This window comes from Erpetoichthys calabaricus (genome assembly GCF_900747795.2).
Source record: "Erpetoichthys calabaricus chromosome 1 unlocalized genomic scaffold, fErpCal1.3 SUPER_1_unloc_2, whole genome shotgun sequence".
Taxonomy (NCBI): Eukaryota; Metazoa; Chordata; class Cladistia; order Polypteriformes; family Polypteridae; genus Erpetoichthys; species Erpetoichthys calabaricus.
The window spans coordinates 40,466-57,152 of NW_026261585.1; the positions used below are offsets into that span (position 1 = coordinate 40,466).

Genomic DNA, 16,687 nt, shown 5'->3' on the forward strand with positions numbered 1-16,687 from the left:
TTTGACATCCGTGGCAGAGCAACGGGCACTCAGCAGGCTCCTATCAATTATTGAGAATCCACTGCATCCACTGAACAGTGTTATCTCCAGACAGAGGAGCAGCTTCAGCGACAGACTGAATTATATAAAGTTACTGTCTGTCTGTTATACCTGCATTGTTATCACTCTTTAATATTGTTTTTGTATCAGTATGCTGCTGCAGGAGTATGTGAATTTCCCCTTGAGATTAATAAAGTATCTCTCTCTCTCTCTCTCTCCCAACACAGGGCGCAAGGCAGGAAACAAACCCCGGGCAGGGTGCTAGCCCACCACAGGACACACACACACCAAGCACACACTAGGAACAATTTAGGAACGCCAATGCACCTAACCTGCATGTCATTGGAATGTGGGAGGAAACCGGAGCACCTGGTGGTCCCGGATGGTCTTCTTCTTTCAGATTCTGTTGGACCTTCGCTCCACTCCCAAGTTTTTTTCACATCTGATAATCTGAAATGAAGAGCAATGAGTTACTGTCAGCATGCCACAAACTGTCTAACTTTACATAAACCATAACATAGAGCCTGTTCTAAAATGATATTCAAGTGTCTTCAGATATAAGTGATGAAGTTTTAATGAAGTTTATTCCTGTTCTTTTCACAGAGAAAAAGAAAAAGCTGCTGTTTACTGGAACAACTCAATGGATGTGAAACAAGAGACCTGTGATGTGGACTCAAATATCATGGAGAAAGCTATAAATATTAAGGAGGATGACTGTCAGTGGGAGTCCATCTACCTTAAACAGGAATGTCTGAGCATCAAGGAGGAGGACAGTGAACTGCAGCCAGTGAGCATTAAAGAAGAACCAGAAGAGAAGTCTGTCAGTATTGAGACACATAAACATACAAATCTGGACAGTATAAAAGAAGACCACTGTCATGATGGGTGTCAAGATGGAATGGTGACCAGGTTAGACTCTTCTCATAGCAGACACTGTTCATCTCCAGAGCCTTCTATCAATGTGAAGTCTGAATCATTAGAGTCTGAACCAATGAGGGCTGAGGAAACTGCATCTGTTAGAGCTCAGAAAAATAAGCGACCACCTTCAAAGAAGTCTGGAAAAAGTAAGTGCAAAATCAAAATGTGTAAGATTTAGGGTTGGGTCTTATGATTTTTATGAGAAACTTAGAAATGGAGTGAAAATACTTTATTTTATTGTGGGTTTTAATTTAGTGTGAGATTTCATCTATTGTTATGTAAAGTTTAGCAACTGGCTATTCTTCCATTATAGTGACTTTATTCAAAAGTCCTCAGCCTATCCTCGATAAAGAGTGCTACACAAATGTCCAATAGCAAGACAAAGGTATTGATCCCTCTGGAATTTCCTGGGTATCCATATTAATTCCTCTTAACAATGTGGTCCGATCTTCAACTAAGCTCAGATTACAGACGGCCTCAGTTGTCCTAAACTACTGTAATAACACAAACAATTGGCCGGCTTCTTGTCAGTCCTGAACACATCGTTTAAACATTCACAGTCCACTCCATGACCCTCCTATCTTTACAGACTGGTTGACCCTTCTTTAACAGTAATGACCTAAACAAAACTTTTTGTAGCTACTGATCAGCAATGAATTTTAACCCATTCCTTCATTCCAAACCTTTTCAGTTCCTTCATCCCTGAGAGCCCTTTTCTGATCAGTTCTCTTTAGGTCAGGCCACAGCATCTCGTGTCTCTTATTGGCCATTCCAGAACACCAGTTACCGTATGTTTAACCCTTTCTGTTTTTGATTTCTTCCTGTGTTTGGGCTCATTGTCCTGTAACATCACTCAACTTTTGTTAAGCTTCTACTATCCTGATATTTTTCGGTCAGATTTCTTGGTAATATTTTCAATTCAGTAACCGTTGATCATGTCAAGTGTTCCAGGCCACGAAGAAACATGTAGGCCAAACCATGATGCTCCATTCACCTTGAGTGTTTAGTATCAATGTCCACTTTTGTATTACCACCAAACATGGTGTTGCATGTTTTGTCCAAAGACTTCAACTTTTGTCTCATTCATTCATAGAACATTGTCTGTTCTGGAACATCATGATGATCTTTTACAAGTTTTAAGATGTGCAGTGATGGTTTTGCTAGATTGCGTTGATTTCCTTGGTGTTGCCCTTCTGTAAACTACATTCTTACGCTTTTCTCCATAAGAGCACATGGACAGAGAATTTCTCAAGTCCTGGAGACTTCTGCAGGCCCTTTGCTCTGCCTGTCTGGGTTCCTATTCACCTCTGCTTTCATGCTGTGATCTTTGTGGGCCGCCCATTCCAGTAGTGAGTTTCCTCCATTTTTGTAGACAGTATGGCTTTCTGTGCATTGATGGACACCCAAGTCTTTCAAAATTCTTTTATCACATTTGCCAGCTTTACACATCTCTTCAGTTCTTCTAAGGTTCTTGTGACATCCTTAAAAGAAGTATTTGGATGAAACGTCAAACCTTTGGATTACACATTGAAGCGGTGGATTGGAGAAACAACTTAGACTGACATGTTCACATCATTCTTATCCCATAAAGTGACAAAGGCTGTGTGTTCTGTGTTAGTCTGTGCTCCTTCTATGTGAGTGTGAATTAAATATGACTTTTGCTCCTAAACACTTTCGTTTTTTTTTTTTGGTAGTGTAACAGTAGGGGGCGCTAGAGCTCCCTTGAACCCTCAGGTACCACGCCAAACACCAGGTAAAAGTATAATATTTCTTATTTTTATTATAATATTGTGCACTAAGCACCCTCCGCTCCACACTACACATACAATAAATCAATAACCAATACACTATTCTCAATCCTCCTCTCCCAGACACTTAGCCACCCTTCCTCCCAGCTCAGCTCAATGTCTGGGCTGTCCCAGAGTCCTTTTATACCCCCTGACCCGGAAGTGGTTCCTGTCCAACAATCCACAAGTCCTCATTACTTCCGGGTCAGAGTAAAAGTCCTTTTCTTCAACCTGGAAGCACGTCATTTCTCCTGTTCATGTGTCCAGGACGTACTTCCAGGTTATAGGGCACATAGCAGTCTGAGAGCCTCCCCACAGCGGCTCCCGGTGGTCCCCATGGTATCCAGCAGGGCTGCGCATACAAACTACAAGGTCCATAAGGCCCTGCTGGAATTCGGGGAACCTCCATGCTGTTGGGAGAGCTCCACCTGGCGGCCTGGAGGTGTGGGCCGGAATATTTAGCCGGCCATCCATCACAGTAGCTATTAAGGAGCAGTGAAGTAGTTTAATAGTTTTTAACTTTTTTTGTTCTATTTATGTTGCCTGAGCAGTTTTACCACTCCTCAGGTTGGCATGACTGGTCTGCCTCAGTGGTCCTCCCAGTGATGTTGTGTGGAGATTTGTGCTCATGACTGGGTGAGTCTAAGAGGAGGTGGCAGACAAAGAACAATCCATGAATGGCCCTCTCGCTCGTCTTGATCCATTCACACAACTTGTAGAGATTGAATTCCCTAACAGCAAAGCTGGCACAGTGGCATACAAAAGTTTAGGCACCCTGGGCAAAATTTCTGTTACTGTGACCAGCTAAGTAAGAAAAAGATGACCTGATCTCCAAAAGGCATAAAGCTGAAGATGACAAATTTCTTTAATATTTTAAACAAGATTACTTTTTTATTTCCATTATTTACCTTTTTAAAATAATGAAAAGATAAAAGGGTATGAAGAAAAAGTGTGGGCACCTGCATGGTCCTTACTTAGTAACACCCCGTTTGGCAGAAATCACAGCCTGTAAACACTTTTTGTGGCTCGCTAAAAGTCTTTCAGTTCTTATTTGGGGATTTTCACCCACTCATATTTCCAAAAGGCTTCTAGTTCTGTGAGATTCTTGGGCCATCTTGCATGCATTGCTCTTTTGAGTTTTATACACTGTGAAGCCCAGGGTGTGTACAAGCCACCCTAACCCGACACAGACAGGCAGGACACAAGTTTCTCCACACAGCACACTTTTATTTATAGGTGAGAGACACTTTCTTTGCTCCTCACAAGAGCACAATGTCCACAACACCAAGCACAGTCTTTCTTGTCTCCAGTCCTTTTAACCTCCACTCCTCCTCACAGGTTTTTTCCTTCTTCCTCCCTACTCTGGCAATTGAATAGTGGTGATTGGCCCCTTTAATTGGGCACCCAGATTGACTCCAGGGGCCTCATGCATAATGCAGTGCATAGAATTCACACTAAAACATGGCAAACGGACAAAAGCAGAAATACGCACAAAAAATTCCAGATGCATAAATCTGTGCGTACACCAACTTCCATGTTCTTCTGCTCCATAAATCCTGGTCAGTGTGAAAAGTAACTCATGTGCAAACGCCTGTCACCACTTCACAACTCCTCCCAGAATTACACCTCTTTCAATATGCAAATCAATTTAAATAGTTCTTAAGCTCAGCGTTCTGTGAAAAGAGAATGGCAAAAGCACGGGGGGGAAATAGAAGAATTTCAGCGAATACCAAGTGGAGGCAAAGGAAAAACGTACTATTTGTTGGTTTAAACAGTGATATAAATAACAAAAGAAAGTTGATTGAGTGACAGAGTGGCGGAGAAACTCAAAAGTTCAAGTTCACAAAGTCGCACAGTGCCCGAAATAAAAAAGAAGTTATCAGATATCAAAGTCGCTATGAAAAGGCGAGTCGTAGCCCACCGTCTGAGTGTCCTATGAAAGCTTATTAGGGTACAGAGAAAAAAAAAAAATAGACACACAGTAGGGAAAAAAGCTCGAAATGTCAACTTTAAACTTGAACTTTCCACTTTAATCATGTAGTTTATTTTGTCATTAAAGTAGAACATCATAAACTTCATCTTAAAATCGTTTAATTTAGTTATGTTGGGATTTGAGAAACTAGTAAAGTAGCGCGTTAAATGCTTTGTATTGTATTTGGGCACTTTTATTTCAAGACTATGTGCTGTATGTGTGTGAATCACTACGTGCTTCTTAAACAGGCTTTCTCTTCCTCTGACAGAACACAGAATCCATTACATTCGTGATATTACAGCTCTGTGAATAATTTAAATACTGAGATGTATATTTGATATCATTTTCATGATGATAGGAATTAAAGCACGTTGTTAAACATGGGGACACGGTGGTGCAGTGACGGTGATGAACTGCCACCTCATCCAGAGATTGTTCCTGCCTCCATCAAAATGCATGCTGAGCCGTGCGCGACCTTCGATGAAATAATTTATTGCAGCAGTACTGTCTCTTTAGAACGTGCAAACCCTCAATTCCTGTCCTTCCTTTTTTTTCTCCAAGTCACCAATCACCACACAATCAGCCCTGTAATAGAGGTCAAGCCATCTGCTTAGAATGTCAATTCTTCAAAACTTTTAAGGAACATTGAAATATTTTTGCAGTACATGTTTAATTATTCTATCCATCCAGTGTCACGCCAATCCCAGCAAGAATACAGCGCAAGGCAAGAACATCACTAGCGCTGCGACACCGTGTCCTCACATATTAAATTATTAACAATATATATTATTTAAATGATGTTAAAATTTTATCTTCTTCTTTCGGCTGCTCCCATTAGGGGTCGCCACAGCGGATCATCTTCTTCCATATCTTTTTGTCCTCTGTATCTTGTTCTGTTACACCCATCACCTGCATGTCCTCTCTCACCACATCTATAAACCTCCTCTTAGGCCTTCCTCTTTACCTCTTGCCTGACAGCTCTATCCTTAACATCCTTCTCCCAATATACCCAGCATCTCTCCTCTGCACATGTCCAAACCAGCACAATCTCGCCTCCCTGACTTTGTCTCCCAACCGTCCAACTTGAGCTGATCCTCTAATGTACTCATTTCTAATACTGACCATCCTCATCACACCCAATGCAAATCTTAGCATCTTTAATTCTGCCACCTCCAGCTCTGTCTCCTACTTTCTGGTCAGTGCCACTGTCTCCAACCCATATAACATAGCTGGTCTCACTACCGTCCTGCAGACCTTCCCTTTCACTCTTCCTGATACTCGTCTGTCCGTCTGTCACAAATTACTCCTGACAATCTTTTCCACCCACCCATTCCACTCTGCCTACACTGTCCTTTTCACCTCTCTTCCACAATCCCCATTACTCTGTACTGTTGATCCCAAGTATTTAAACTCCTCCACCTTTACCAACTCTACTCCATGCATCTTTACCGTTCCACTGACTTCCCTCTCATTTAAACACATGTATTCTGTCTTGTTCCTACTGACCTTCATTCCTCTCCTCTCTAGAGCATATCTCCACCTCTCCAAGGTTTTCGCAACCTTCTCCCTACTATCGCTACAGATTACAATGTCATCAGCAAACATCATAGTCCACGGGGACTCCTGTCTAATCTCGTCTATCAACGTGTCCATCACCATTGCAAATAAGAATCCCTGATGTAATCCCACCTCCATTTTGAATGCATCCGTCACTCCTCCCGCAGACCTCGCCACTGTCACACTTCCCTCGTACATATCCCTGTACAAGTCTTACATACTTCTCTGTCACTCCCGACTTCCTCATACAATACCACAACTCCTCTCGAGGTTCCCTGTCATATGCTTTCTCCAGGTCCACAAAGATGCAATGCAACTCCTTCTGGCCTGGCTCCTTCCATCAACACCCTCAGAGCAAACATCGCATCTGTGGTGCTCTTTCTTGGCATGAAACCATCCTGCTGCTCACTAATCATCACCTCACTTCTTAACTGAGCTTCCACTACTCTTTACTATAACTTAATGCTGTGGCTCATCAATATTATCCCCGTATAGTTACTACAGTCCTGCACTTTCCCCTTATTCTTAAAATTCGGCACCAGTACACTTCTTCTCCACTCCTCAGGCATCCTCTCATTTTTTAAGATTCCATTTAACAATCTGGTTAAAAACTTTACTACCATCTTTCCTAAACACCTCCCTGCTTCCACAGCTATGTCATCTGGACCAATGCCTTTTCCATTCTTCATCCTCTTCATATCTGTATAATGTAATAAACATATTTTTCTGCATTTCATCTTAAAAATGATATTGTCATCATATGTAAATATGCGCTTTATAAAGTGGCTCAGGTTGTGCAATATTATAACTGTATCGCAAGTTTACAGTGAGGTAATTGTACTTATAAGTACAAACAGTTCTACAAGGTGAACTTGAACTGATTGAGTAAGTTTAGAGCTCTTGGGATGAAACTGTTTTTGAACTGCAATGTCCCTACACGAAAGGCTCTGAAGCATTGCTGTATGAGAGCAGTTCAAATAGACAGCATGTAATTGATGCTGTATCCGGATAATTCTCTTTCTGATCAGCTGCTGTAGAGCTGTGATTACACACTCAGATGCAGTGGGATGAATACTTGAGAGTAACAATGCTAAGGCTACTATGGTATTTGGAATAGTGTGGCCATTCCATGAACCATTATATTGTTACAGGCTCATTACAATCAGATGCCTTAAATTAATTAACAATATGTGGTTAATTTCAGTGTACAGTGAACCCTCGTTTATCACGGTTAATCCGTTCCAGACTCCACCGCGATAAATGTATTTCTGCAAAGTAGGATTCTTTATTTATAAATCGAATATTTTCGCAGTTAGAGTATAGAAAACCTGTTTATGACCTTCTAAATACGTTTTTAAACATTATTAGAGCCCTCTAGACATGAAATAACACCCTTTAGTCACCATTACAGTTGTATTACCCAATATATAAGAGAAAATAAGACATATTAAATGTTACAAATATCATATTATTATTGTACTGTACATTTAATTACACACACACACACACAGTTCTTATACACAACCACTAACCTATGAAGGCATGACCTCAGTAGGAGAGTCTTCAGGAGGTGCAGTATCTTCAGCAGGTGCGTCGTTGTCTTCTTCCGCTGAGAGTACTAGGAGTAGGCAGTGGGTGTCTGGGTGTGCGGCTGAAGAACATCTTGATTGGCAGTTGCTGGCGCTATCTTTTCATATGTGTGAGGAGGCTTTTGTAGGGTATTCTCATCTTTGATCATATCCAAGAGTTTCACCTTCTCCTGGATGGTAAGCATCTTCCTCCGGCGCTTAATTTCATTGTCAGAAGGCTTAGAAAAAGTAGCACATTTAGGAGCCATCGTGGGGCTTAGATAAAAGTTCTCTGAAAGCGCATGCTACTACTCCTAGTACTCTCAGCGGAAGAAGACAACGACGCACCTGCTGAAGATACTGCACCTCCTGAAGACTCTCCTACTGAGGTCATGCCTTCATAGTTTAGTGGTTGTGTGTAAGAACTGTGTGTGTGTGTAATTAAATGTACAGTACAATAATCTACTATATAAAAGCGGTCGGATTGTCCTTCTGTCCCGTGAGTGCAAAGCGTAGCGGTATTCCGCTTATCACAGACTTACTACTTGCAGCTTGCGGTACGAAGCGACACGATGTGAGCAGAGTTCTGGTGCTCCTATCATTCCCTTTCTTTTGTGCGCGATGTGCTGGAAAAATAGACAAAATTATGTCTCTGGAAATAATTAATGTTGATGGAGTACAAATGCTTCACCGTGTAGTAAATATCAGGGGAGATGGTGCTTGCTTATTCTCATCTATAGCTTATTTAGTGCATGAAACTCCGTCTTTAGCAGTACAGATTTGGGCTGACATTGTACGACTTTGGACAGGCACTCGAGGATAAAAAAAACTTAGGTTTTCAGGAGATGTTATGAATGGGCACTTTGATGTTCTCATTCCCTACACTTACATGCCTGATGTACACATGGAGTGCACACAAATTGAGGATAAAAGTCGGTCGCCTTAAAGGCGGGTGAGCCTAGTAATAATGATATTTGTAACATCTAATATGTCTTATTTTCTCTTATTTTGTCTAATATATTAGGTAATACGAGTGTAATGGTGACTAAAGGGTGTTATTTCATGTCTATAGGGCTCTAATAAAGTTAAAAAACGTATTTAGAAGGTTGTAAACAGGTTTTCTATACTCTAACTGCGAAAATATTCGATTTATAAATAAAGAATCCTACTTCGTGAAAATTCATTTATCACGGTAGAGTGTGGAACGGATTAACTGTGATAAACGAGGGTTCACTGTATAGTAGTTTGATCCATGCACAAATGTTGGGGCCAAACCCAAATTTCTCTAATGCAGTGAAAGGTACTTCCATTCAATCATGTCAAATGCTTTTTCTGCATCCAACGATGATAATATCTCTGGGGTGTTTGACTTTGCTGGTGAATATATTACATTAAACAGGCGTCGAAGATTGGAAGCTAAATGTCGACCTTTAATAAATCCAGTTTAATCTTGTGATATTACCGAAGGCAGCACTTTCTCCATCCTTCTAGCTAGGATTTTTGAAAGCATCTTAACTCTTTTAGGGCTAATTTTTTTTGTTTTTCTTTTCTCCCAGGGCTGAATATTTTTCCAGAAAATAACTTTTTTAAAAAAAGAACACAAAACAATTGTTTAACATATCAAATCAACAAAAAATATTTATTTTTGACTAATATAACTGTTTTTCATTTTGTATGAGCCTGCATACTATATAGTTTAACATATTATTGTTTTGCATACTGTACATGTTACAAAGCAAAGTCCTGCAAAGTATGATAACACTCAAAGCAGCCAATTGCATGCATTGCCACGTTGTAATGCTTACAATACGTGTTGCACTGGTGCCTCTTTTTCAGTTGTCTGTTGCTGCACACAACACAGTCAGGCTTGTACTTTTTGTCCTCATGTGTTGCAGGAAAGTGGCGCTCAGTCAGCCTGTCTGGCACTGCTCTTTGTGATGGCCTTCCTCGCTTTGCCAAAGGCACTCCAACATATTCTGCCAGCAAGCTGTCAACCACCTTCTTGCGGAAATCTGCCGCAGTCATAGTGCTGTCACTGTTTGCCTGCTTGAATAATATATATCCATTTGTGAGTGCAATCTCACGCAGGCGATGGTACACAGTGTGGTACCACTTGGTGGACTTATGGCCGTAAGCATATGTCCCCAGCATCTGATCCAGTCGATCAATTCCAGCCATCTTACAATTATACTCTTCAAGAGCAACAGGCTTGTCCAGCTTCCTACCTTCTGGGTTTCCCTTCGAATGAATTGTTTTTTCACATAAATTGTTAGTGTGAACTGTAGTAAGGCAAGTGACCCATTTGACATCATGCCATGCCAATGCCACCAAGTTATCCGCCCCCATGAAAACAGGATTGTCACCTCTTTTCATCTTCAGCCTGTCTGGCTTCAGCTGTAAAGGCATGTGTCTCCTGTTCACCCTGACTGTGCCACAAGCTCCAATTCCCCTGCTCTGTAGCTCCATGAACAATTCTGGCGATGTATAGAAATTGTCCATGTACACAACATGTCCCAAATGTTCATAGCCCTGAAGCAACTCCAGCACAACCTGACTTGTCAAAGGACAGTTCTCTCTCTGAAAAGAATGCTTTCCTGTGTAAGTAATTACTTTCAGGCAGAAACCAGTGTTTGCTTCTGCCAGTACAAAGTCCTTTATGCCATACTTGGTGGGCTTGTCTGGCATATATTGTCTGAAAAAAAGCCGTCCCTTATATTTTATCATGGATTCATCCACAGACAAATCACGGCCAGGCTGATAAAATTGTTTATACGTCGGCTCCACAATGTCAAGCAGGGGCTGAACTTTGTACATGGGATTATAGCCTGGCTCACCCCTTGGAATTTGCTCCTTGTTATCACAAAAGTTAATGAAGCTTTTCAGCAGCATGTACCGATCACGCGGCATAACCTGTCCAAAGCCACCCGGTGACAAAGCACGTTTGGACCAATGCTCCCTGAAATTATATCGCCAGTCCTGTCCCATCTCAATCTGCAATGCCACAAAGCCCTTCATCTCGTCTTTTGTTGTGGGTTTCCACTTCGAAAAACGAGATCGCGGAGCGAGCGCATCCCGCGATTCAAAAAATTGTTCTGCATACCTGTTTGTCTCTTCAGATATCAGCTGAAAAACTGCCTCAGGAAAAAACAGTTTGAAATAGTCCAGCGGCTTGTAATCCATTGTGTCCAGCAGCAAGCCGTGCCTTCTTGTGAAGTCAGGTAGCCAGATCGGCTCCCATGGATCAATTTCTGGGTATTCCTCCCATGCGAACCTTGCCGTAGGTGTATTGGCAGCGTGAATGCGCTCAGCTGCCAGCTGAGCAGCTGGGGCGGCATCGGCTGGTCTCCGATCGGCTGACGCCGGCTCCTCAATCTCTTGATCACTGTCTATGAAATCCGACTCTGAAAAATCAGAGTCCGGCTCCGCGATAATGCGCAAAATGTCTTCTGCTGAGTATTTTCTTTTCTCGACTCGCTTCACTCCCTCGTGAGATGTTGATGCCATCTTGTCTTTGTTAGTATTTGTTTACATTTTGCAACTCACACACAGGCAAGGATCAGTTGCTGAGTCAACAAGTCTAGCATTCCTCCAAGCACAGAGGGAATGCCTGTGACGTGACAGTGTGTTTTGTCGCCATTAACAGCTGATTTTCGCCCTCTATCCCTGGATGTCGACTTTTGTCGACATGCGCCCTCAACCCCTCCTGTCGACAAAAGTCGACATCCGCCCTAAAAGAGTTAAAACCATTATTCAAAAGTGAAATTGGCCTGTATGATGCACACTGTAATAAGTCCTTATTTTGTTTAGGGGAGACAGTGATTATTACTTGGTGAAACGTTTGAGGTAGAATTTGATTGTCTCTGGCTTCTGTAAATGTTGCTAATAAGAGGGAAACTAGCTGAGTGGAGAATTTCTTATAACATTCTACAGGGTAGCCATCAGGGCCTGCTGCTTTCCCGCTCTGAAGTAACTTTATAGCATCTAGTATTTCTGATAGCGCCACAGGTTTATCTAATTCCTCTGCACTGAGAGTATCTATTTGTGGTATCTCTAATGTATCCAGAAATGCATTAGATTGTGTGTTGTCTTCTTTAAGATATTTCCAAACAGCAGTTATTTTCTTCATCAGTTTCCACGCTGTGCACTCTGTTAGTGCTGCGCGTGTCCTCAGATTAACATATTCCATTTCATGAAATCAGTAGACCAGTCAACCAAATACAAGCTGATTTCACAATAAACAGCAAAAACTGGGCACTTTTAATTCAAGACTGATTAATTTGTGTAAAACTACTGTGTAATTCAGTTGTATTTCTTCTTTATAGCACTCTTCATTGAGTGCAGGCTTGGACTGCTTGATGTTTGCAGTCATAACAGAGATAATAATTCCATACATGAACAAACACATTGGATTAAATTGACAGTAAAACCTGGCAAATTTTAGCTTAGTCAACATAAGCAAGTCCTGATTTTAGATACCCTTTAACATTATAATAGTGAGTATAAATGTCACCAGCATGTCACAAAGGTTGCCAGTCCTGGTGTCACCGGTCACTACCCTGTAGAGCTGAAACACCAAGAGCTATGCTCTTCCTCGGTTTTCTCATCTTCTAATTCTTTTCGGAGGTCAATGCAGCTTCTGTTGGCCTGTGCACTGAGGCGTCACTCATCCATTGCTCTCTTTCGCTTTGGTGAATGAAAGAAGACATTTTGTTGTTTGTTTTTTTTTGTCAAGTGGTTTTAGTTGTGTGGATAAACGTCAGGACACATTCTAATTATTGAAGGTGCACTTTTCATGCTTGGCGTGGCATTCTATTTTATATAGTACCCTCCATAATGGTGGAGGCAATGAAACATTCTTCTTGCATTTACTCCTTTAATCCACTGTTTAAAATTACAAATTAAATAATTCAGATGTAATTAAAGTACACATTACTGATTTTCATTTAAGGGGATTTGCAAACATTTCAGTCACACCTTGTAGAAATGACAACACTTTTTCTGAATTGTTCTCCCATTTCAGGGCACCGTAATGTTTGGGACAATTGGTGCCAGAGGTGTTTGTGATTCCTCAGGTGTGTTTCATTGCTTTAGTCTTGCAGGCCTAAGACACCTCAGCTTACTCCTACCTACAGACTACCTTTGGTATCTGTAGTTGCCATTGTTCAACTTGAGGACAAGAGCTGTGCCAATGAAAGTCAAAGAAGCTGGAAAATAATAATGAAATCCTCACAGGTGGCGCAGTGGTAGCGCTGCTGCTTTGCAGTAAGGAGACTGTGGAAGATTGTGCGTTCGCTTCCCGGTTCCTCCCTGTGTGGATAGCGCTTTGAGTACTGAGAAAAGCGCTATATAAATGTAATGAATTATTATTATTATAGAGACATCGGAAAACCTCAAGATTACCCAATTCAACTGTCTGGGATGTCAATAACAAGAAAGAACACACTGGTGAGCTCAGTAATCATAAATGGACTTGTAGGCCAAGTAAGACCACCACTGCTGAACACAGCAGACGTTGCTGCAGATTTCATTTTCATCACGACTTGCATACCCTGATGGTAACGATATTGCATGTATCTCTCTACCGTCTTAAGTATACCATCCCATACAGATGGCATTACGTGGCTCAGGGTGACTGAGAGATTCCTCACCAGTCAGGCAGTTCACACTGAAAAGACCTGTAAGAGAAAAGGGATTGTGTGATTTCTGCATGGTGGTCTCTGTAATGAAGGCTGCAGTTCAGCACACACTTCAAAGAGGATGACAGTAGGGAGTCTAAATCAGCTAAGTCATCATCATGAGCCATCATTGTGATACATCAAAACTCACTTCTTGTGTAGCCTGTCAAACATCAGAATGTGAAATGTACAATGAAATGAGATTTTCTATTCAGTTCTTCGTTTTTCCACCTGGAGTTGCTAAAATGCCAACACAAATAAAGTCTGCATGGGACTTACAAATGCTCAAAACCTGAGGGAACTTTGAGCCAATTTAAATGGCAAGTTCTAGTTTTATAAATCCTAACTTTTCATAAGAAACAGCTTTCATATATGTGGCCGAGCATAAGGAAGTTTTATACATGTGGCCCTGGTGAGAAGTTGTAATAGAGAATGTAAAATTAACAAATTAAGTGTGTTTTCCAAGTACAACAAAATTTTTATAATTGCTTATGCTGATCAAAGGTTGTTCCTAATTCCAGCCCATCATGTATTTAATGTGAGTTAATGTTGATAATAAGGCAGCGAATTGAAAATAAGTGCATTTTTTTTCCTTTTTGTTTTAAATTTTACACAGGAAAGAAAGATCACTGCAGTGTGGAATGTGGCAGAGAATTCACTAACAGGAGTGCTCTTCAGAAACACACGAGAGTTCACACAGGAAAGAAGACATATTGCTGTAATGAATGTGGTAAACAGTTTTCAAAAAAAGGCGATCTTCAGATACACACTAGAGTTCACACTGGAGAGAAGCCGTATTGCTGTAATGAATGTGGTAAACAGTTTTCAAAAACAGGCGATCTTCAGATACACACAAGAGTTCACACTGGAGAGAAGCCATATTGCTGTAATGAATGTGGTAAACAGTTTTCACATAAAGGCAATCTTCAGAAACACACGAGCGTTCACACTGGAGAGAAGCCATATTGCTGTAATGAATGTGGCAAACAGTTTTCACAAAAAGGCCATCTTCAGATACACACGAGAGTTCACACGGGAGAGAAGCCGTATTGCTGTAATGAATGTGGTAAACAGTTTTCAAAAAAAGGCCATCTTCAGATACACACGAGAGTTCACACTGGAGAGAAGCCATATTGCTGTAATGAATGTGGTAAACAGTTTTCACATAAAGGCAATCTTCAGAAACACATGAGAGTTCACACTGGAGAGAAGCCATATTGCTGTAATGAATGTGGTAAACAGTTTTCACATAAAGGCAGTCTTCAGATACACATGAGAGTTCACACTGGAGAGAAGCCATATTGCTGTAATGAATGTGGTGAACAGTTTTCACAAATAAGCAGTCTTCAAACACACACGAGAGTTCACACCGGAGAGAAGCCATATTGCTGTAATGAATGTCGTAAACAGTTTTCACAAATGCGCAGTCTTCACAAACACAGTAGAGTTCACACTGCAGAGAAGCCATATTGCTGTAATGAATGTGGTAAACAGTTTTCACAAATAGGCCATCTACAGAAACACACGAGAGTTCACACTAGAGAGAAGACATATTGCTGTATTGAATGTGGCAAACAGTTTTCACAGATAGAGAATCTTCAGAGACACACAAGAGTTCACAACAGAATAAAAAGGGTAGCTGTTCAAAAATCAGTCTAGAAAAACAAGAACCTTTCAGGACTCAAGAGTGAGGTTCAGTCGTGTCCTAAGAAGTAAGCAAACTAAACTACTGTTGAGAAATGAATCTCAAAGAGAAGCCATATTGATGTTTGGAATGTGGCAAACAAATCTCTGAGAGCAGTACACTTCAGAGACGCACCAGAATTCACACAGGAGAGAAGTACAACTGAACTGTCCTGACTAAAGTGTGAGGTTCACTCCTGCCTGGACAGTAAGCACATCCATCCATCCATCCATTTTCCAACCCGCTGAATCCGAACACAGGGTCACGGGGGGTCTGCCGGAGCCAATCCCAGCCAACACAGGGCACAAGGCAGGGAACCAATCCCGGGCAGGGTGCCAACCCACCGCAGGACACACACAAACACACCCACACACCAAGCACACACTAGGGCCAATTTAGAATCATCAATAGTAAGCACATGTAACTGACACAAATCCATCCTACTTAGTGTTGTGTCATAAACAAATCAACATGGAGGAGACATAGAAGTTTATATCCTTTTTCCTTTTCCAGAAACAAAATAAAGAACAGGGCGTCATACAAACGGCTTCTCACCAAAGACCCTACAGCCTCCACCATGTGCCTAACTCTGTTTTCATAACATACATATTACATATAGAACTATTTACAATATATTATACACATTTCATCAGAAAAAAAACACTTTACAATATACATAGCCTCACACAATAAATAATAGTTCAGCTTTATAATATTATATATTTTGCTATTTTAATATAACAGAAAATAAAAAAACATAACTTGAACAAAAAAAAAAAAACTGGGTTTCATACAAACAGCTTCTTGCCAATGCTTATTAAGTAATAAATCAAATCAATTACTAATAATTATGAACACAAACTATTAATACAAAATCAATAAAATCAAATGTAAAATAAAAATTAAAATACAAAATACACACATGATCATGCTGTACACCACACTGAATTATGTTTTAACACTGTGGCAGCGCACTAAAAGAAGAAATGCTTTTTTAAATTTTATTTTGTTTTTGTTTGTTTGCTTTTGATAATAAAACATACAAAATTGTATATAAGAACTCAGTGGGGGAGGCACATAACTTATTTAATACTTGAGAATTATCAAATAATATACATGTCAAATAAATAGAATAAAATTAGAAAAGGCTTGGAGAGAGCAGACTTACCTGTGCAGCATCCACCATCACCTGAGGGTGCCTGCCGTCTGTGGGGAGTCGCATTAATTATCATCCGTACTCCAAATATGACACTAAGTTTACACAAACAATTGCTTTTGGGAAAATTCATAACTAAAAGATACAAAAAACTTGAAGACTGAATACACTTTGCTACACATATTTCCATATTGCAGTACTGGATGTGGCCAACAATTCTCACAAATCTGAATATTCTGGGCCACAAAGAATTTAGACTTGGTGCCACCTCCAGAAGTTGGCTTTGTTGGAGAATATCTACACCGGGGACTATCAACCCTTTGTCATGGCA

General features: G+C 40.7%; 1 protein-coding gene across 1 annotated transcript; it reads left to right on the top strand.

The window, feature by feature from the left end:
* The first annotated feature begins 679 nt into the window (after nt 1-679).
* On the top strand, nt 680-15,411 carry LOC127526355 (gastrula zinc finger protein XlCGF57.1-like). Its single transcript, XM_051921675.1, has 2 exons — nt 680-1,103; nt 14,133-15,411. Exons 1-2 carry the CDS (start codon nt 680-682, stop codon nt 15,173-15,175), a joined length of 1,467 nt encoding a protein of 488 aa, XP_051777635.1. The 3' UTR covers nt 15,176-15,411.
* The last annotated feature ends 1,276 nt before the right edge of the window (nt 15,412-16,687 follow it).

Excerpts from the sequence above, each read along its gene's own strand:
- LOC127526355 (XM_051921675.1), top strand. The coding sequence starts at position 680 with ATGGATGTGAAACAAGAGACCTGTGATGTGGACTCAAATATCATGGAG. Across the intron at positions 1,104-14,132 it reads TTCAAAGAAGTCTGGAAAAA|GAAAGAAAGATCACTGCAGT; the intron begins GTAAGTGCAAAA and ends AATTTTACACAG.